The sequence below is a fragment of the Coturnix japonica genome, chromosome 2 (genome assembly GCF_001577835.2).
Source record: "Coturnix japonica isolate 7356 chromosome 2, Coturnix japonica 2.1, whole genome shotgun sequence".
In the NCBI taxonomy this organism is placed as follows: domain Eukaryota; kingdom Metazoa; phylum Chordata; class Aves; order Galliformes; family Phasianidae; genus Coturnix; species Coturnix japonica.
In genome coordinates this window covers 38,081,120-38,101,923 of record NC_029517.1, presented here as the reverse complement: position 1 = coordinate 38,101,923, position 20,804 = coordinate 38,081,120, and the positions used below count along the sequence as shown (strand labels likewise).

Below are 20,804 nucleotides of genomic sequence, written 5' to 3'. Positions count from 1 at the left end.
TTGGGACTATTATGAGAGTATCTTTTATACCGGCGGAGCAATTCATCTGAAAATCAGGGACAGTCTGCATCTCTGTGCCCTTTCAGTGCCATAAAGGACAGCAAATTGACAAGAAATCCTGTTTGCCTGAAGAGCCTATGGTGTCTTAAGACATTCAGGTCTTCACAAAATCAGCTTCCATGTCTTAGTAAAGCAAGTGATCGCACAGCCCCATGCAGGCTGCACAGGTCCAATGATAAGCAATAATCAAAGTGTAGCCAACGTTATGAGAGAGCAATGCAGGTATAAGGTTCCTGATGGAAGCAGCAGGAGCTGAGCCATGCCAACCTCTTGCCCAGGGCAATGTGTGAAGGCAGATGCTGTTTGGTTTCTCCACCCTGACCCCCAGGCTGGCCGCATCCAACTGATCAGCTCTGAGCACAGCTCACAGTTCTCTGCTCCTGCCAGTACGTTTATAGCTGAGATGAAAGAAATATTGTTTTCCAAAGGTCACCGAGCATTAAAGGTGTATGCAGCCTGTGCTACAGAACATCTCTTAGAGTCAGCCTGTGTTTTTGACCTGGATGAAGGAACTTTTTTTAAGTTCATGTCCTGGAAAAGGCAGCACCACTGGGGAAAGCTGCTCACTTAGCGAGTAGATTTTCCATAGCTCAGATCTTCACTGTTCATCAGCTGATTTCTTACTGCCAAAACAATAAGTTCAGCCACTGGCTTCAATAGGAGGATATCAGGACTTGGAGGAGCAGTGGGATCCTTATTTTTCACTCTTATTTGGTCATTTAGAACTTGAGAAACGACACATTTCTATCCTTAAAGATAAGAAGAACATCAATATGAGTCTGCGGGAAGCTGAGTGCCTTCAGAAGCAGGGCAGGCAGGTGGAGAATAATGTGTGAGATATCAGCCAGCTGTGAGAATGGTTCAGAATGGTCCAGCCATTAAGGGCGCATCTCTGGTAATTCTCTGGAGGTCACCCTGCTGCCCTTCCTGCATTTAGACCACAGCAGAAGGGTGAATAATAAGGGTCACAGGAGGACAAGCGGGTTACTACAGCTGGCCAGGCAAATTAATGCAAATGACTTGGCAGTTCAGTGAAAGTAGGCCAAAGAGGGCTCTTCATGAGGGAAATAAAGGAAAAATAATCATGGAGGCGGCCAGTCCTCCTCCAGTCCGTGCACACTGCAGAAAATTGGCTTATCCACTCACCATTGCTGCTGTCTTGTACCTTTGATCTGACACGTTAGGGACCATGCTCTATGGTATTGGGATTAACACTCTTTAATATCTTCATATTGTGTCCAGTTCTGGCCACTCCAGTTCAGAATATACAGGGATCTCCTAGAAGGTGTCCAGCAGAGGGTCACAAAGACGATAAAGGGCCCGGAGCATCTCCCTCATGAGGAAAGGCTGGGTAACTGTTGGCTGTTGGAGCACATCTAGAGGAGGGCCACAGAAACAACCCATGGGATGGAGCTCCTCTTCTATGGGGACAGGCTGAGGGAGCTGGGGCTGCTCAGCCTGGAGAAGGCTGTGAGGTGACCTGAGAGCAGCCTTTCAGTATCTAAAGGGGAGCAGTAAGAAAGGAGGTATTTTCATAGCCTGCTGCTAGGGCACTGGTGTGAAGGGCAACAGGATCCGACACAAACACTTAAAGAAATAAGCAAGGCTGCTGGATATGAGTGTGTGCGCCGTCAGACCTGACTAAGGCTTTGCAGCACATGCTGCATTGAGGCATTTAACGTCTCAGTGAAACCTGCCAGCTTCCCTACCCCATGGAAGGGAGATAAGGAGCACAGCACACATCAGAGTGGTGTTCAGCAGAGCCTAGAGGATACCACAAAGTCCGGCAGTGAGGAAGACGGGGTGTCACGTCAGACTCCGCGGCGTCACGGGACGGACAGCGCTCACTGTGCCGCCTTCAGTCCTCCCGAAAGCCCCGAATCCTGGATCGGCGCCGGCGAGACAGAAGCGAACCCACCGAGCGGGCTGTGGGGGGCGGCGTGCTCCGAGGAACCCCCTCCCTCGCAGCTCGCCGGGGGGCGGCCAGGCCCGGCCCACCGCCCGCCGCCTCCCTCCCCCCCACTTCCCCGCGGGCCACCCCGGCACCTCAGCGGGGCGGGGGCGGGCGCGGAGCGAGGCGGCGGCGATGGCTTTCGAGGCGCTGGCGGAGGCTGCGGAGCGATGGTGCGCCCGCACGCCCTTCCAGCTCATCGCCGCCGAAGAGACGGAGCGCCGCATGGACTTCTACGCCGAGCCCGGCGTCTCTTTCTACGTGCTGTGCCCGGAGGCCGCCTGCGGGGACAATTTCGTGAGTGACCGCGGGAGGGGGGTGGTAGAGCCCTGCCCGGCCTCGGGGGGAGGTCCTCGGTGCTGGGGAGGGGGGGGGGGCTGCACCCTCCTTTCGAGCACCGAAAGCTGCAAGATGGAGTCGTTGGCCGGTGCGGGGCGGCCCCGCGGGCAGGGCACGGACGGACACCCCCCTCCTCCCCTCAGCCGCCGGGAGCACGGGGAGCGATGCCCCCCCCACACACACACACATACCATTCCTCATCACCCCCCTTCCCCAAAAGCCCCCGCCGTGCTGCCCGGGTTTGCCCGGGGTCTCGCAGGGCTGTGTGGCAAATGGAGAATGGGCAGGGATAAAATGGAGTCGGGATGACAGCAGGGCCGCCCCTACTGCACCCCGGGCAGGTGCGGCCCCTCCCGCCGGGCCCCGCCGAGTTGGGCGGCGAGTTGTGGGGCTGGGGTGTCCGCTCCCGGATCCCCACATCGCTGGGAGAGCATCATCGGTGCTGAGGGTGGCACGCAGTCGTAGAATATCCCGAGTCGGAAGGGAACATAAGGAACATCGGGTCTGACTCCAGCTCCTCACTGGTGGGTGTGTAGAGCGCCGGGTGGGTGCATTAAAGGACTGCGATTCCGATAGCTCCCGGCAGAACGCTGGAGCTGCAGCAACTTCCAGCCCTAGTCCTGCTTGGGAAACACTGAAGAATTCCCAGCCCTGCAGGTGAGCAGAGAGGAATTTGACAAATGGGTCAATGAGACAAAGAGCAGCCAAGCAAGAGGGCAGGTATTGGTGAGCAGGATGCGTGCTTGACACATTGGGCAGAGAACTGTGCTGGATCCTGAGGGAAGTGACCCAAGATGAGCTCTGTATCTACCGAGACATGTGGGACCCCTGTGCCAGGGCAGCCCCAGTGTGACCAGTGCCCACCTGCAGCAGGGGGCCGTGCTGGGCCCTGCGTGAGTCTGGCAGCAGGACTGGGCTGGTTGGGAAGGACGCCCACCTGAAGCCAAAACCAGGCAGAAGGGCTATGTTTCTTTCTTACAGCATTACCGCTGAAAGCACTTTTCCTACTAACAAGTCTTTCAAGGTAGAATGCTTAATTCTTTCCCTGTTGATGATGTTTAAGAACTGCTGATGAGGTGGTTCACCAGCATCGTTCATCAGCACCATCGTTTCTGCTCTGAGAGCACTGTGGGCCCTTCAGTTATGCTCCCAGCTCAGCTATCTTGGTTTGCTGCCTTTTTGCAGCTCTGTTCTACCCTATCCTATCCTGCCCTGTCTTATTTTTCATGTTCCAAAATATGTTTGCTTTCTGCACGCAATTACAAGCTGGGCTTTATTTTAAGGAGGCTTAATGTGGGCCATGGGACTGATTCTCATTTGCAGCTGAGTCCCTTGAGTTTCATGGCTCTGGTAAGATGGAAGAGCATGACGGAGCAAGGAAATAGAACCAGTGGTAGACTTTGTGTGATGTTTTAGTCTTACAGATCTTACAAAGAAGCCTTATGTTTAATCTGTGCCTGGTGCCTGGTATTCTTGTTCTCTTTCTTTATGTCCTCATTTCATAATAATGCGACTTTAAAAACTATGTAGGAGGTGCCAGTGAAGTCCATGATAACTCACTTATGAGGAGGAAGTTATGAGCATGCTGAGCTTAAAAGAGAGGAGGAGAAAGACAAGGAAAGGTTGCCAAGAAGCAATCTGGGAGATAAAAACAGGATCTTGTATAAAACCTGAGATCACAAGGATTGTACCATTTCGATTTCCTGGAAAGGTGTCTCAGAATGCTGGGTCTTTCAGCATTCTAGGGGTGCACATGACCCGTTTAGGAAACTACAGGCACTGTCAGCACGTCCTGGATGCTGAAACTCAACGAATCAGCATTTTGGACAGCTGAGCTATGGACAGTTCAGCTCCCAAGGTTCGTGGTGTTCTCAGAAGATTAATTGGACTTGTATAGCCGTAACCAATGTGGGTGAGGGTTGAGGAGCTATTCCTTACAGTCTTGACATTTGTTTTGCCACCTTGTTATTGCTGATATTCAAAGTAACCGATCAAGCAAATAAAAACATTATGACACCTGGTTGCAAGAGTTCCTGTAAATGTTTTAGAGCGGAGGTCATGAATATTTTCCATAAGCTGATGGCAGGTGAGAGGCTTCAGTGTGTCCGTGTTGCTACAGCTTTAAATCTTCTGGCAAGGAAATTGGTGGAAGCCTTACTTGTTTGTTGCCTTGTGACACCATGCGTATGTCTCTTCAAAGGCTGAACCATGGATTGCTCAGGTTTTCTCCCTGTGCTCCATCATCTTATTCTCTGCTACTGCTGGCACGTCCCTGCTGGAGACTGAAATGTGGAGACTGCAAAATGAAAAAGACTTTGTAAAAAACATGGTAGGATGGTACGTGGTCAGCTTTCCCTGGGAAGCAAATTAGCTGTTAGTTATAAAAGGGCAAGGCCTGATTTTCTTGGATATGGAAGCCCCTGTGTATAGATTTCATCATTGAAAGAAGCCACAACTTAAACAAGAACCAGGATGTTAATAGTTATGATCATTACGTGCATATAAACAGTTATAGCAGTTTAGCACAAAAACCAAACTGCTGACCTGTAACATTCAGGCCTTACATTTGGCACAAAGATTAGAAGTAATAAAAAGGTTATTGCTCGAACATTAAGAAATCACGAGCCAGAGCTCCAAAATCTCCAGGCTGTTGTTACAATGTTGTGATTTGGAAAAGAGCTCATTGGTATTTTTAAAAGGGTTCATCTGAGTCCATTTAATGTACTTCCTGCCTTTTTAGGCCATAACAATCCCAAAGCCAGACTTTTTTCTTTTTGGAACAGGAGCTGCTTGTATGTTTGTAGGACCGCAAGGCCCATGGCTGCGAAATGGCACGGGGTATGGTGAGACCTGTGGTATGTGTTTCTGAGGGCTGCCAGCCTGCCAAGAGATAACTCTGGGTGCCTGGAACAAGTAGAACCTACTCTGTAAGACAGGGATTTTTCTTAGCATACCATTTTGCTGCGGTTATGCAGGTTGAGTGAGGTCAGTAGCGAGGCTGATTGCTGCCTTTTGCCTTAAAGGCACAACTTCAGTGATGTTAAGTAGTGTTTTTGTTAGTCGAATGGAAAACTGCATCCCTGGCCCATTGCTGAGCAGGGAGGCAGCCTGTGAGCACTGCATTGGGGATGGATGTGTGTGGTTCTTGCCCTTTCTCTGAGCATTAGTTAAGCTTCAGAGAAACCCTCTCCTGTCCCCACTGAAGCATAACCTGCTGTTTATAGCCCAGTAAAAAGCTGTACAGCACTTTAGGGGAAAGAACTGCCATGCAGAAATAGAGGTCTAAGTGTCTCCAACAATTCTTGCGGTGTTACACTTCTCTTTGTAAGACAGTCCTGTGCACCAAGGCTTCGGAGTAAAGGTCTTTGAGAGTGCACATTAAATTGTGCTGTGAGCCACACTTGTGAGCAAGGAGCAGCGCTGTCAGAGTGCTTCCACCCAGCAGCTCTCCATTTCAAACAGCCTCAGAGCAGCAGCATTGCTGGGAGAGGCTTCACAAAGCCAGGCTGGGGAGTTAGCTCCTCTTGAGCAAGAGGAGAGGAATATCCCAAATGGGTTTAAATGTGGCTCCCAAGGCCAAGGGGGAACAAATCTCTAGGAGAAGATTCAGCAGCAGGTTATTAATAAGAACACCCAATGTGACTTCCAGGACTAAACAGGGCTAATATCAAAGAAAGCACCTCTGCTTCTAAAACACGTGTACATACAAAGCGTGTTGCCAGCGCAGTCATTAGGGATTTTCTCTCCCATTTCTTGGTGTCAATAAAATCAAAGTTCCTCCCCAGAAGCCTGGCTTCTGACCCAGCCCCCAGTGCAGATCTGAACTTGGGGGCTCGGTGTACTTTGGCAGATGTTTATGAACCATCACCTTTTAAAAACCCATGGAGATGCCAGAGTGGGCCCCTGTTAACGCCTCTTTCTTGTATTGCTGTTGGCTTTCAGCACGTCTGGAGTGAGAGTGAGGACTGCTTACCTTTTCTGCAGCTCGCGCAGGATTACATCTCTTCCTGTGGGAAAAAGACACTCCATGAAATACTGGAAAAAGTCTTCAAATCCTTCAGACCTGTAAGTGCCTCTGTTTTACTTCCAAGTGTTGTCAGTTGTCTGTGACTGTCAGTATGGCTACAGTGAATGGAGCTTACTTCTCTCAGGCACTGGGGTGTTAGCATGTCAGCCTCTATCTGACAACTGCAGATTTTAGGATGAGAGGGAATGGCCTTAAGTCATGCCAAAGAGGTTCAGGTTGAACATTAGGAAAGATTTCTCCTGAGAAGGAGTGGTGAGGCAGTGGCACAGGCTGCCCAGGGAGGTGATGGAGTTGACACTTCTGGATGTGTTCAAGAACTGTGTGGATGTGGCACTGAGGAACGTGGTTTAGTGGTATGGTAGTGATGGGCTGATGGCTGGACTGGATGATCTTAGATACCTTTTCCAGCTTTAATGACTCCATGATTCTGTTCTGTGCTTGGGAAGAGGCTGAAGCAGAAGCTGGGTTTTGTGGGAAGGAGGCTTATGTTTGGCTGGTTTGCTGCTACTCAGCCTTCTCTGTCCTTGTGTATCGCCGAGATTTGGGATGATGCCTGCATTTTGTTAGGGTGAGGTGACTCTATTGGGCTGGCCACTGTGCTTCTTTTTTTTTCTTCTTTTTTCTTTTTTTTTTTGCCAAACGCTCCTCTTGCACAGCCTCTCTTTTGGAAAGGGTTGCTTAGATACAACAACTACAGTAAATTTAATAATTAAATACAATAATTGAAGCTTGACTGCTGGTAACTCACTGATTTTGACGTGATTTGGGCTGGGCGTCTGGGTGGAGCTTCATTGCCAGGCCCATGGTTCACTTGATGTCCATGGCAAAGCTGATCAGAAACTCAGCACGCAGACAACTTTCCCTCCTCAGTTTTCCTGACTGGCTAATCACAAAGACTGAAAATTTACCCCAGGTATTTAGAGCGAGAGGGAGTAGTGTTAGGAAAACATGGGACCTCCCCATGCTACATCCTTGTATTGCCGTGGAAAGCCACAGCTGGTTGACATGAAAGAGCGTGATTTTAATCCTTGAGAGACTGTAAATAAATAGAACAGATGCACGCTTTTCTTAGAAAGGACTGGCAATCTGATCCTTCAGTACAGCTGTTTGTCATTTTGAAAACATAGAAAAATACAAATATTCTTCCCAGGACAATATTTAGCTCTTGGTTATTTTCATGGCTGTTTTCTTCTACTCAGGAAAGCTGTGTCTTTGAGGAGAAACTTGCATCGGTTTAACTAAAGAGGACTTCAAAAGGACTTAATTGAGTTGGTACAGATCAGTTACTTCATTTTAAACCGCATTTATTTCAGTGTAGCTTAAGTTGCTGAGAAACTGGCTTCAGTCAAACTGAATTAAGCTACTCTTTGGGATAAAAAAGATCAAAGCCGAGGGAAGCATGATGCTCGTTTAGTCTGGGTGCTTTGTTAGCATTTACCCAGTGATTCCTATAGCCAAGCTCACAAGCAGTAGTTAAGCTGGAACACATCTTTACCAAGACATCCAGTCTTGATGTGAAGACTTCTGGTGACTTAATGAGTGCAATATTAATGGGCAGTTTTCCTTCTCATGATTAGTTATACTCTCGTCCAAAAACTCTTTTAGTTATAATCTGATTTTTTTCTAGCATTGCTTGCTGTCTGTTGAATTTCACTGTGCTTTTCTTCTGCTCAAGAACACCCTCCATTACTAGAGCCCTCCAGCAGACTGCAGCCAAGTACCTCTTCATTTTCTCTGGAATGTACTGCAAAGATTGTTTATGAGATTCTCTTTCACTGAGATACTGAGAGGTTTGCATCAATGTAATGGAACTGGTTTTATTATTCAGTGTATGGCTGTGTGTTGACAAGTCTAATGAGAAATGCACTGATGTATTTCCCTTCATGGAATAATTAAAAATAGCAGACACACAGAACCACGATTCTCTTAAAAAGTGAAGTGTGGTATTATGGATATATGGAAACAGTTATCACAGAATCACATAATGTCACAGGTTGGAAGGGACCTCAAGGATCATGAAGCTCCAACGCCCCTGCCTGGCAGGGCCACCAAACTTCCATGTTTACTAGATAAGGTTGCCCAGGGCCCCATCCAACCTGGCCTTGAACACCTCCAAGGACGGGGCATCCACAACCTCCCTGGGCAGCCTGTTCCAGTATCTCACCAATCGTACACCCTCATGCCTTCATCAGAATGAAACCAGTCAGTACTGGGAAATGGTATCCTGGGCACTCCTTCCCTCCATCCCTTGTCCTTTCTTTGCCAGACCTGTTTTGTTAATGAAACAGCCTTGCTGTGAGTGTGGAGGTAATGGTGCGTTTACAGGGTGTTTTTTTCCCCACTATCCAAGCAAAGCTCACTGTAAGAGGAAAGTCTGGCTGATTGCAGTTTGAAAAACAGCAGTGTAGGGAAAGCTAAAGAAGCACCCCATGATCTTGGGTACTCAGTCTGAGGGGCTGAGAAGGGAGCAGATTTGTGGAGTTTGGTGTGTTCTTTCTGAGCGGTTCCCCTGTGTGTTTCCAGCTGGACATCCAAGATGATCAGGCGGTCTTAAAAGCATTTGGCAGGGAGACGAGGGATCAGACAGAGGTGTCCGTGCTTCTAAGCACATCCACCTGGAATCCCTTCACACCGATCTGCATCTGAAGCACATAACCTCTGTACAGCATCACATACATGGTGTGCTAAAGCTCTTCTGTGTACTTAGGTTGTTTTTCAGTGTGTTTGTATGTCAGCTTCTGGTAGGATGTATTGCTTGTTTCATGAGTCTGAGATGTAAAAGCTACTGGGTTATTTGCATTAGGACGCTTTGAAAGAGTTAAGAAAGATGTGGAAATAACAAAAATGCCTGAGGGAAATGACACCAACCTCAAGAGTTTGCAGAGAACCAAAGTGTGAGTCATAAAACTTAGCAGCAAATTTCTGGACTCATGGATTGTAGTTACCTTTGATCTAAAAGCCTGTGTCCAGAGTGGGGAGTCTGCTGTGTAAAAGCCACTTAGCCTGAGTTCTTGAATTCATGCACGTCCCGCATACTTCCCCTTTACTTCCAAAAAATACCCAGCAGATGGGTAGTCTGGCCAGTAGGAATAAGTAGCCATAGTTCATGCTGTGCTGCTGCAGGCTGTTCTCCTTATCTCTTCACCATCCTCCCTGTCCTCCTCCCCATGCATTCCCCCACCTGCCACCTTTGTTTCTTTTGCCTACCTCTTCCCTCCTTGATTCTGCTCTCCATTAAAATCCTTTCCAGACTGCCATGTAGCAGATACAGACCAGAAGCAAACATGAGAGTCACTCTGGGGCCAGCTTACACCATGTTTCTCATCTTCTTTTGTAAAACCTGCCTAAGGTGGGTGGCATCACCCCTGATGTTTGCCATGCCAGGGAGAGGAGAGCTGTGTCCTGAAGGCAGGAGGGGGGAGGCATGACAAACAGAGGCCTGGAGGTTTATGCATGTCCTCTTGGTTCTGCCAGTGTATGCTGTGGGGTTTTGTGCTACTTTTGCATACCCAAAAGGCTCCCAGTCTCCATAACACCAAGATGAGGCTCTCACTCCTGTGGCTCATTTCCCTGCAAATCAGGGAGGAATTATAACTGGAGCTGGGCAAAAAAAATGGGATCAAAGCTCTTTTTGCTGGCTGATGTAAACAGAGCAGTGCCACACAGAAATCTAATTTGAATGCACCAAATCAGTTGAGCGAAAATAATTCTGACGGATTAAAAAAAAAGTGTTAGAGGCCTTGCTTTTCCATTTGAAAAAGTGTTTTAATTTTAGCTTCAAAATGAAAGAAAGCCCCCACATCCTGAAAATGAACCACGTCGTTTTCCATTCATGTTATGCAGCTGAATGCAAGATGTGAAAAATAGGTGTGCATAGGAGTATTTACTGTTTGTTCTGCTCAGAAAGCAAGAACGCTCGGGGTCTCTCTGCAGGCATTTTTAAAATACGAAGGAGGGGGGTTAGTCAGCAAATTCTCTTCCATTTCAATGCCAAGAAGCCCTGCAACTGAAAAATGGTTTTCTCACAGTGACGCTGAAGGATGCATGGACCCAGAGGCTGATGCTGTGTATTAGCTTTGTATCTGCCAGATAATTCAGAGTGTTGATCATGGACTAAATTTAAATCAAAATTAAACTAAACGTCTGCCTCGTCACTGCCTTCTCATTTTCATATTACCACCAAGCAAGCAGCACTGTCTTGATTTTTCCGGGTTTTGTCTCTTTTGAGAGACAGCAGCTGTGTCACACTCCAAACAGGGTGTTGCACGTGTCCGTGCTGCTCTTCCAGCACTGGCAAGCTCAATACGTACTATTCCAAATAATGCCTGGCGCCTGATTTTGCTTTGAGGTTTTTAACAGCTGGTAGTGTAGGATTCCAATATGAGATTTCCAGAAGAGATACATTAGTTTGCTTATTATTTGGCTCATCTGTCTTCCTGACTTCTGTTGGCTTGGCAGCCTTTCGGAGGGGAGGGGAAAAGTTCAAGCACTTCTATTTGCTCCTTTTCCTGTGGCAAATAAATGCCATTGCAGAAGTGCGAGCCGTCGGTTGGAGGCATCCAGACATTGAAGATTAGATTTGGGCTCGCTCATCTTCCCTGGTCAGAAATATAAAGGGATTTGAGCAACTTTGAATTGAATACACAGTATTTCTTATGGAGATTGCTTCACTTAGCACACAAGTCTTCATCTGGTGTAATGGAATAAAGAGTTTAAGAGAAGCACTTAACGTGGTGGGATCCTCAGGGTTTCAGGGGCACTATCAGTTCTGCATGTGGATTGTTTCTTGTTGTATTAGGCGAGTGTGCGCTTTTCGGGCTGTGACGAGATAGGTCCATCCCCATGCCATCAAGATATATGGTGTATACGTTTCCAGTGGGCGTACACGAAGGGCATAGGGTATATTACGGTGTTAGCTTCAATAAATCACCATTTTACTGCTCATCAATTGGTGCATATCAGTAATTGGTCAAGCTTCAAACTTCCAGAGAACACTGACAAGATAAAGTAACAAAATGGTGACCTCGGACGTGATTGGAAGTGGAGCAGCTATAATTCTAACGGCGAAGGTTCTCACTGCGGAGCGGTAAATATTACTCGCGATGGGTGAAAGACTGGACGGGAGGATTGGCCATAACTCTTCGTCAGGCAGTAGGGAGAGCTCGGAACCCCTCGGTACGTTGTGGGGAAGCGCCAGGTTGGGGCCAGGTGGATACGTTTGGCCGGAGGCGACATGGAAGCCGTTATTAAGTGATTCTGCATGCATGTAAACTCACTGTGGGATTTCCTTCTAAAAGAGATTTGGCGCATTCTTTCGCTCTCTCACGTCTGAATCAATACATCGGCGTTTAGATGTTAACATCTCCCTCTGATTTATATGATCCCAATAACTGGGATGCGCTCACAATGGCGCTTTCACAAAGGGTGCTGGCCACCCGAAAAGTTACAGAGTTCAAGGTCTGGGGATTAGTCTTGGAGGCGCTTAAGGCGGCAAGGGAAGAGAAGATTGCGGGGGATCGGGCTAGGGAACTGTTGGGGTTGGGGGCGAGGGGAACCGGGGGGGGTCTCATCTCTCCTACAGATCCAAAGGAGGAGAAGATGGCGCCGACCCCCTCGGCTCCAACTGACGTAACACCTTCAAGAACAAAGAAGGAGGAAGTTGAACAAGACCACTCAGCTCCAGAGTACACCCCGCCCCCACCTCCCTATCCAGCACGGAGACTATATCCTTCATTAAAATCATTTATGGATGAAGGGGGAGGGGGACCCTCGGTGGAATGTACTGTTGCTCTCTGCACAACTGATAAGAGGGCAGTGGGGGAGGATGGTACTGTCTCACTGCCAGGTTCTGCCTGTTGCTCTAGTCACTCCCCTGAAGGGGCGGATCACTCCGCCCAGCAAGGGGAGGGAGGGGGTGGTACTTCGTTACTGTCTGGTCCTGCCTGTTGTTCTAGCCACTCCCCTGAAGGGGCGGATCACTCCGCCCAGCAGGGCACTGGATGTGGGCGTAGCACTTCGATGCAGACGGCCCCGGGACACGCCCAGGAGGGGTGTGGTCCTGTGGCATCTGGCCCGTGGAGCCCGCCCACACTCACTGACTGGGCTCGGGTGAGGGAGGATCTCAGAGCAGCCGATGTGATGGATACGTTTGCCTTTCCAGTAACAGTGAATACAGAGGGTAGAGCTTGGACCCCTTTAAACTCTAAGGCGGTCACTCGCCTTGCGGATTTGGTCAAAAACAAAGGCTTGCGCTCTCCAGTGACTATGGCAGCAGTTGAGGCTCTCATGGCCTCTAGTCTTCTGCCTTATGATGTGGTCAGCCTTATGCGTGTCATCCTTGAGCCTGTGCAATATACCTTATGGTATGACGAGTGGAATAGGCTGCTTCAGGTTGTGGTAGCCGCTGCGACCCGCGATAATAACCATCCGGCTAATGGCCAGGGTCGAAAAGACAAGACGACTCTTGCGCGTCTTCAGGGGTTAGCAGATGGCATGGTGGGGTCCCCGGAGGGCCAGGCGAATGCGCTTAGAGCAGGGGAGTTGGCAGCGCTCACGACCGCAGCCCTTCAGGCTCTGCGGATGGTGGCTAAGGTTGCAGAGCCTGTGCTCCCATGGACAGACATCAAACAGGAACCTTGTCAATTGTGTGGTTGGGCTGGACATGATGCACATCAGTGTCAAAAATTCAAGGTTTTGCCACAGGGAAACTGGTACGGGAGGGTGCCAATGGCCCAGGGCTCCTTCCCACTCTTTTAAACTGGGCCAAGGGTGCAGACCTCATAGTGGCGTTGATCATGGACCTCTTGATCGGCCGCCCAAGGAATCCTGAATCGACGGAGCGCAAAAGAAGAGCTTTCTTGTGGATACCGAAGAAAAAGAAACCTGAGAACCCAGAGAAACAACCCTTGCTGCCAACGAGAACTACCATGCTAATGCTGTTGTGCCTTTTGTGTCTGTGTTGGTCGCCGGTGGGGGGCATTCATTTGATTCAACAACCGGGGAACTTATGGGTTACATGGGCTAATCAGACAGGAAGAACAGACTTTTGTCTTGCATTACAGTCAGCTACGTCACCCTTTCAAACATGCCTTATAGGGGTCCCAGAATGGGATGACTCTGCGTTTAAGGGTTACCTTGGGAAAAAGAGTGGCTGTTTGCGGTTCTGCAATGGACTAGAAAGAACTTGGAGGTGGCTGGGAAATGATTCCGTATACTATCTCGGAAGGAAAATGGCTTGTACTATTTGTAGGTTAAACATCACTCTTCCCGAGGAGCCCCAGCAGCTGGATTTACTTGGCTCACAAATGGTACAAAATGATACTTGGGACAAGAATAGCTCACAATGGTTGTCCCCTGGGTGCATGATCTTTGGCTCAATGAAAAGGTTGTCTCTGACTAGGCAGCAACTTCTTGGTCCAGAGGGCCCCTACTGGGACCCGAAAACTAATCAAACTGTCCCCTATACCCTTGTGTATCCCCGTGATGATGAGACCTTTGATATTGATGGAGGATATTGTGGTTTTACCCTAACGATCGGTGCCTTATCGTTCTGGAGATTGTCCTATAAACGTCTCAATAGGTGAGATTGTTAATATTAGCAGGACGGATGGGTCTGTCCGAAAGGTCGACTGTGAAGATATGGCATTCAACACAGGTTGTTGTGTTTCCCTATCCCAAAGGATCATTTTTCGTTCATGGGAGAACTTTGGAACAATGATACAGCAAAAGCCTTACCACCAGGGATATTTCTTATTTGTGGGGATCGTGCTTGGCAAGGGATTCCTAAGAACCCAGTAGGAGGTCCTTGCTATCTGGGGAAATTGACTATCTTATCCCCAAGTATCTTTGAGATCTATAAGGCATCTAATCATTCGCGAGCCAAAAGGGATATGCATGCTCTGGAGCCTGACTGCGGGGACGACGTAAGGTTATGGGGACCCACTGCTAGAGTCTTTGCTTCTTTCCTTGCTCCCGGGGTGGCTGCTGCACACGCTTTAAAAGAAATCGAGAGATTGGCCTGTTGGACTGTTAAACAGGCTAATGTTACCTCTCGGCTACTCTCAGATTTGCTTATAGATGTAGAGAGCATTAGACACGCTGTGCTCCAAAACAGAGCGGCAATTGATTTCTTACTTCTGGCACAAGGTCATGGGTGTAAGGACTTTGAAGGGATGTGTTGTTTTAACTTGAGTGATCATAGTGAGTCGTTGCACAAGAAGTTGGAGTGGTTACAAGAACACACCAAGAAGGTTGGCATCCAGGATGATCCTTTTGGAGATTGGCTGGGAAGTCTGTTTGGAGGTATTGGGCCATGGCTCAAACAGCTACTTAAGGCATTAGTGATAGGGCTTCTTATATTTCTTGCATTAATGATATGTGTGCCATGTATATTTAGATGTCTACAAGGTTGTTTACAACGTATGATAGAAGGAGTGTTCAATGAGAAAATGGAGTTCCAGCGGTTATACGCGAAACTCTGAGCAGAAGGATGAACGTTATAATATAACCAAAGGTGCCTTGAACGTATTAATTAGAAACTACTAATATTGTTAGATATAGCATCGTTTATCTCTGCATGCTTTGCAATCTGCATATCTCCCTTTATAAATTACTTGTTTAGATAAGGACTAACACCTTTATATAATTTAGATTAGGATTAGCGTTCGCGTTGTAACGGGATAAGGCTTTCTTGGCATGGGGAGGGGGAAATGTTGTATTAGGCGAGTGAATGCAGTTTCTTTTTTTTTGGATGGTTACTAAACACAATCTTAAATCAAATTAATACCGCTACGGTATGACCATGGTTTGTTCTGAAGTTAAGCCACTGCCAAGTCTCAACACTCAAAAACTGTGATATGACCTCAGGGAAAAAGGCAGAGCTCTTTGAATGAGCTTTGCTTTGGTTTTATTTATCTTCTGGTCTCTGAGCACTTAATTTGCTGTGAGGATGCATTTTCAAACCTTTCTCTGTCGTCGCAGGAGGGAGAAAAGGAGAGTCGAGATAGTTATGTAATGCTGTTATTCTAGGATTTGAGATTTCTAAGAAGTGGCATCTAGGTATTGTGGGAAGATGTGCAGTGAAACCACGTGTGTAATTTGCTGTTACACCATATTTTCTCTTCTTTGTAGCTACTCGGGCTTCTGGATGTTGAAGATGATGCATTTGAAGAATACAGTGCAGATATGGAAGACGAGGCACCAGAAGCAGATCACCAATAAATGGGTGTCAGTCCGCAGTAATTTGCAGAGAAGCTGAAAAATTGGGAATCCTGTGGTACCAGGTGGGGTCAGATAGTCCCACATTAGCCTGTTCAATTTAGCGCATCACACGGGGGATATCTGGCTCCCAGGATACAAGTTTTATGAAATGTTTATTTAAAAAAAATAATAATAATAACAATCTGTGATGGGCTTTGCTAAGAAGTGACCTGAATTTTGCTCCTGCTTCAGTGGAGTTTCTATGGAGTTGTCTTGGTAGTATTCTGCCATTACCAGTCTAGAAGTAGTTTTGTTGCTGACTGTCTCCTTGATTTGTGTTTGAGAGTAGCGTTCACTGACATGAATGTAGGATTGCCTTGAATGTAGGGACTGCAGGGCCGCTGTGCTGAGTGCTCCTTGCACGTCACCTCTAGGGGAAATTGGTGCAGAGAGTCAACGCAACCAGCACTTTTCAGTTCAACAGCTGTGGTTTGTGGCTCCCTGCCAGACAGAGCACCATCCTTTGAGAATTTTCTCCTGAAAAACACTAGTTTAATAGTGGTCAGCGCTGCAGAAATGCACATGGAAGCTCAGCTAAAATGATGGGGAGTGAGAAGACCAGGGAGTATTTGTGTTGGACCTGTTAATGTCATTTTATTGACACCTGAGTTTACAAGTGATTGGATTCATAACTGGGAGCAATCAGAGCTCTGGTATTGACAGTACATATAAAAATGAACCTGGGTACTCTCACACCATTTAACCCAAAGCCAAATACTGTTTTTGTACAAATTCAACCAATTATAAACAGCCATCGCATATGCCATGTCTGCATGAAAACCAATTGTAAGCTTCACTATTTTAAAAACATTGATAAATTACTACACAGATCTTGCAGTGTTGCCAATTGAAGTGCAACTTAACTTGGAAGCCATAGGTGTATAAACCAGCTTGTAACTTTATGCTGGACCTTTTCCTCCCCATGGGCCTTTGAGCTAATCTGGGCATTTCCACCTCTGACAAGGGGAGCTAAAATACTACCCAAGCAGGAGGCCACCCATATTTGATACCTACTTTGCTTAGCTTTAAGTGGCTCCAATGAGTGCCAGACTGTGAAGATGCAGGGTCTCTTTATTTACATGCCTTTTATACTGAAGATACAAAAATCAAAGCGATGCTGTTGTAAGACATCTGTTTTCTGTGATTGAACATTGTGTTTCTCAATTTATTCCTTCCTTCCAGATTCTTTTTAAATGGCAAAATGAAGGTCACACGCTTCTAAAGCCCTTTTATACAGAATTAGCTTTATAAAAACAAAAAGTGAGCGAAGAGAAAACGATAGGACAATTTCCAGAAACAGCTCACACCACTTTGAAAACCCCGTTGGTAACAACATCTCCTTTTCCATAGACTTTTAAAAGACTTTTATTTTTCAAGATTACTTAAGAGAGGAAGTTTTCTTGGGGATTCACATTTCTGATGATGGGTTGAGAGGTGCAGAGCACCTGATTTTTCCAGCCTGAGGCAAAGACCTTCCATAACCAGGACGGCGTGCGGTACCCGATTACGCACAGAAATGTCTGCAATGCTTTCAAAGTTCAGGTTTAAGAATATAAAAAAGAACGGAAGAGAAACAGAGCTCAATGAAACTTTGTACATTCTTTAGGCATGCAGGCATAAACATGGTAGTCGCAACACATTTTCTATGGACTAGTGATGTGAGAACCGTGGCAGTTCATTGTTTAACACTGTGCAGCAGCAATAGGCTTTTTGCTTACAAATATAAAGTGTAAGAACAGTGGGTTCCATCCCTGCTTTAGGTCCCTGAGTTTTCGTTCCTCCCCGTGAAAAAAAGATGTTATAACCATAGGAAGAGCCTTGCTTCAGGAGAAGCTTTCTCTTTGTAGCATCCATTGCTTTGGTTACAGCTCGTACAAATGGATCTTTTGGAGCTGGCTTCCCTCTGCTGCAGTGCCAAGCAAGATGTAATTTACAGTAGCACAAACTATTGATTGAATTGTTAATGAGCGGTTGAACATTAATATGGATGTATGCAAACGTAAAGCTGTAAATCATGTAGATATATTATTTTCTGCATTCACTAACTCACTTTTTCTGGAGTGCCATGTGCCATCGGAGTGATCTGTCCACCAGAGTGCAGGCGCTTGGTAGGTGGGGGGTGTTCTGCTAAGCCCCCGCTACAGCCAGCAAGATTCTGTTCAAACACAACTCTGGAGGCTGCATGAGGCTCAGCCCTGCAGAAAGCTGCACACTCATGTCCCCCCTCATCTGCTGGGAGCAGAATGTGCAGCCTCACTGCTGTACTGAAGCACTGCCAGGCAACGCTAACAATAAACTGGAATTTTATACATAGAAAACTGAAGTGATGTGTGTATTAAATGTGAATGAGCATTAATATAGAACATATTTTATCAAAAAATAGCGATTGCTTCCTTTGACCAAATACATTTCTGTTTGATCATGTTACTTGTTCCATACTTACCTAACAATGAAGAAGATACAGAATGGGCTTCATCATATCACAAAGTATTTACATATTTTATTTGTGTTTTATTTTTTCTTCAGTCCTCTACATTTTGGGGTTGGTAGCCATTCAATAATTCACTGAGAGCAGCAAGGCCCCTGGCTGGGCTGCCAGACTGAGAGGCTGCACCTGTGAACACATGTGCAAATGCTTGCATGCAGGTGTGGGGACTCAGTGACAAAACATGGATGTAGGTCAGTTTTGCTACTGACTTGCTCTTAGCTTCGGGTGGATTTCAGCAGCTGGGCCTCTGTGAAATTCAGTGGGCGCAGGAAAAGGACCTTTCTGGGAAGATGCCGGGATTTGGAGACCACCCCAACTACCCGCAAAGTATCTGTTTATTGAACTTCTGCGGTATGTGAGTTATTAAAATTGCTCTGGGCGGTTCAAGGGCTTTGAGCACAGTTATTTGTTTCTGCTTGCATCCTGCCCAATGAATACATTGAGCTGGTGAGGGAGGAAGGGGTAGAGAAGAAGCAAACTGAAAGGCCTTCTCCTCTTCTCCAGCGTTATTATTTGTGGTGTTGTGTGAGTAGGTCAGAGTGATGGGCAGGGAGCAGGAAGCTGCTTTATGAAGTGTGCACTAAAAAACCCTTAACAGGATTTGCTCATAATGCATTGAGAAAAAACACTGTTAAACTATCTCCTCACAGAGATGTGAGGAATGGTGTGTATCTAAGCACAATAGCCTGATCGCAGGCTTCTTCAGCTCTGCCCTGGGCTGGCTGCTCTTTGTTTCATGCCTTTGGATGGTGACTGCTTGTGAAAATGCTCCTTGGTAGGGGAGCAGTCCAAGCTGGTTCTGCATTGGCAACCTGACTGTATGGCTGCTGCATTTTGGTGCAGTGTCATGTGTAAGGTGGGCTGCGTGAGATGGTGGCTGGGGGCAGATGTTCCTGCAAGGTTGCTTAGCAGGTGACTGGCCTTTTCTCCTCTGGAAGCTGGGACGTGAGACTGGGACAGGAATATTGACTGCAATGACAGTGTGGATATTGCTCTGGAAAGATGCCATACAGAACAAGTCAGCAGCCTTTTTGAGCTTGTTTTTTAATCTTTCACAGGCACTCAGCTTGTGGTCAGCTTTAGCTGTGGTGGAAGGCAAGGTTAACTCTTGATCCTTCCTTTCCTCATGTCCATCCTTACCCAACATCTGTACTTCTCAATTCTCTGGATTTCCCACTTTCAGAAAAGACAAAGCAGACAAAGAGAGTGAAGAAGACCCCTTTCACAAGTGTGAGATTGATGCCTACCTAACTAATCTACCTTTTGAAAATCAGGCCCCTTTAAAGCTGTCCTGGCTGGGCATCTAGAAAGTGAGGTCTCTCTGACTGCAGGTCACTGGTAAGCCAGCTGGCACGTCTCTTGCTCAGTGCTGGTTGGCTGCAGGCTGTCCACAGGACAACGGAAAGCAGCAAGGGTCCTTTTGGGGGCTTTGGCTGGATGCCCCTTTCTGTTAATTGCTGACCATGGGGAAATGCTTTGTTTTATCTTTCCAGTTTTGGCAGGACATCCCCACCTCCCTGCAGCTTGTCTGTGCAGGCAGCTGAAGCTGGAAACCTTCATGTGAGCAATGCGGAGAGCAGCACACCCTGGGACAGGCTAGGCTGGAGGTGGTCATTTCTAACGCAGGTGCTAAAACAAAGAGAACCCCTAAATTTTGTCCATATCTCTGACAGGAAATGTTTGGAGGCCATAGTCTCTCGCTTCAGGTTTTTTTCTGGACCTCTGAGTCTCAGTTGCATTGTTGGTATGTGCTGTCTGTGGCAAGAGCACACTGCATGCTGCAGAATGAAACCTGCTCACTTAACCACAGTCACTCATTGAGTGTGCCAAATAATCATTTACAGGCTCTAGGTACGTCTTTTTTCCCTTGTAGCTAAGAGGTTTTGTTTTAAGGAAGAAAATACCTGAAGACGCATCTGTGTTATTATGAACCCCAGTGTCCACAAAGCCATGTAACAAAGTGCTGTCTGTACCATCCTGGTCACAAATGCTCAGATTAACAAAGAGGGTGTTCCTTGGTGTGAAGAAACAGTCTTCAAATGAGCTACTGCTGACTACAACAAAGCTGTCTCGTTTCATGCAAAATACATTGAACCTTGAAATTTCCTTTCTGCACTGACATGCTGCTGCTCCTGTAGGCAGAGATCTGTGGTAGTGCTGTGTATGAAGGATGTCTGCTTTCATCTTTGGGGTGGCAGTGGAAATGACAACCCCGGATTTTAGTCATTAACATCTTTTTGTTGTTGAGTTTTCCTTTAACGATGTGGGGATCAGTCAGAGCTCAACACGTCAGGCAGAAATAATGTTAGACCACGCCGTGCAAAGACTGTCCTTAACGTGCTTGCCACCATTTGTTCTTCTGACTGGAAGATCTCTGTCTCTATGGGACTTCAAAGCTGTGGGACATGTTGCCAAAGGACATTGCTCTTTTGTTCAGTGCTTTAACAGGTGTAAGCCTTCAGTGGAGCCCTGTCTATCCTTCCCTCCCTCTTTCCTTTCCCACCGCTGAGGCGTCAAATCCAACAGTGTAGTTACACCATAGGCTTGCCATTAGAGAGCTTACCAAATGGCTAGTGACTGATGGAGTCTTTTCTCCGTGAGCAAAATAAACTAAACAAGGGCCCTGGGGGGATAAAGTGTAACTAAAATGTGTGTGAGGAAGAGGAGAGGCTTGTGTTTCT

The 20,804-nt window shown here is 47.0% G+C and overlaps 3 protein-coding genes across 7 annotated transcripts; all 3 read left to right on the top strand.

The window, feature by feature from the left end:
• Positions 1-1,597: 1,597 nt before the first annotated feature.
• Positions 1,598-20,692, top strand: MTURN (maturin, neural progenitor differentiation regulator homolog). 5 transcript variants are annotated; one of them, XM_015854041.1, is made up of 4 exons: positions 3,014-4,687; positions 5,134-5,188; positions 6,293-6,415; positions 8,901-10,531. In XM_015854041.1, exons 1-4 carry the CDS (start codon positions 4,638-4,640, stop codon positions 9,021-9,023), a joined length of 351 nt encoding a protein of 116 aa, XP_015709527.1. In that variant the 5' UTR covers positions 3,014-4,637; the 3' UTR covers positions 9,024-10,531. The 5 variants fall into 5 exon arrangements, with proteins under 5 accessions (XP_015709528.1, XP_015709524.1, XP_015709526.1 ...); XM_015854042.2 differs by lacking the exons at positions 3,014-4,687; positions 5,134-5,188; positions 8,901-10,531 and adding exons at positions 1,598-2,308; positions 7,577-7,998; XM_015854038.2 differs by lacking the exons at positions 3,014-4,687; positions 5,134-5,188 and adding an exon at positions 1,603-2,308.
• Positions 11,745-13,483, top strand: LOC107309332. Its single transcript, XM_015854029.1, has one exon. It carries the CDS (start codon positions 11,784-11,786, stop codon positions 13,131-13,133), a length of 1,350 nt encoding a protein of 449 aa, XP_015709515.1. The 5' UTR covers positions 11,745-11,783; the 3' UTR covers positions 13,134-13,483.
• Positions 13,150-14,025, top strand: LOC116652878. Its single transcript, XM_032442375.1, has one exon. The coding sequence runs from the start codon at positions 13,172-13,174 to the stop codon at positions 13,958-13,960; it is 789 nt and encodes a 262-aa protein (XP_032298266.1). The 5' UTR covers positions 13,150-13,171; the 3' UTR covers positions 13,961-14,025.
• Positions 20,693-20,804: the final 112 nt, after the last annotated feature.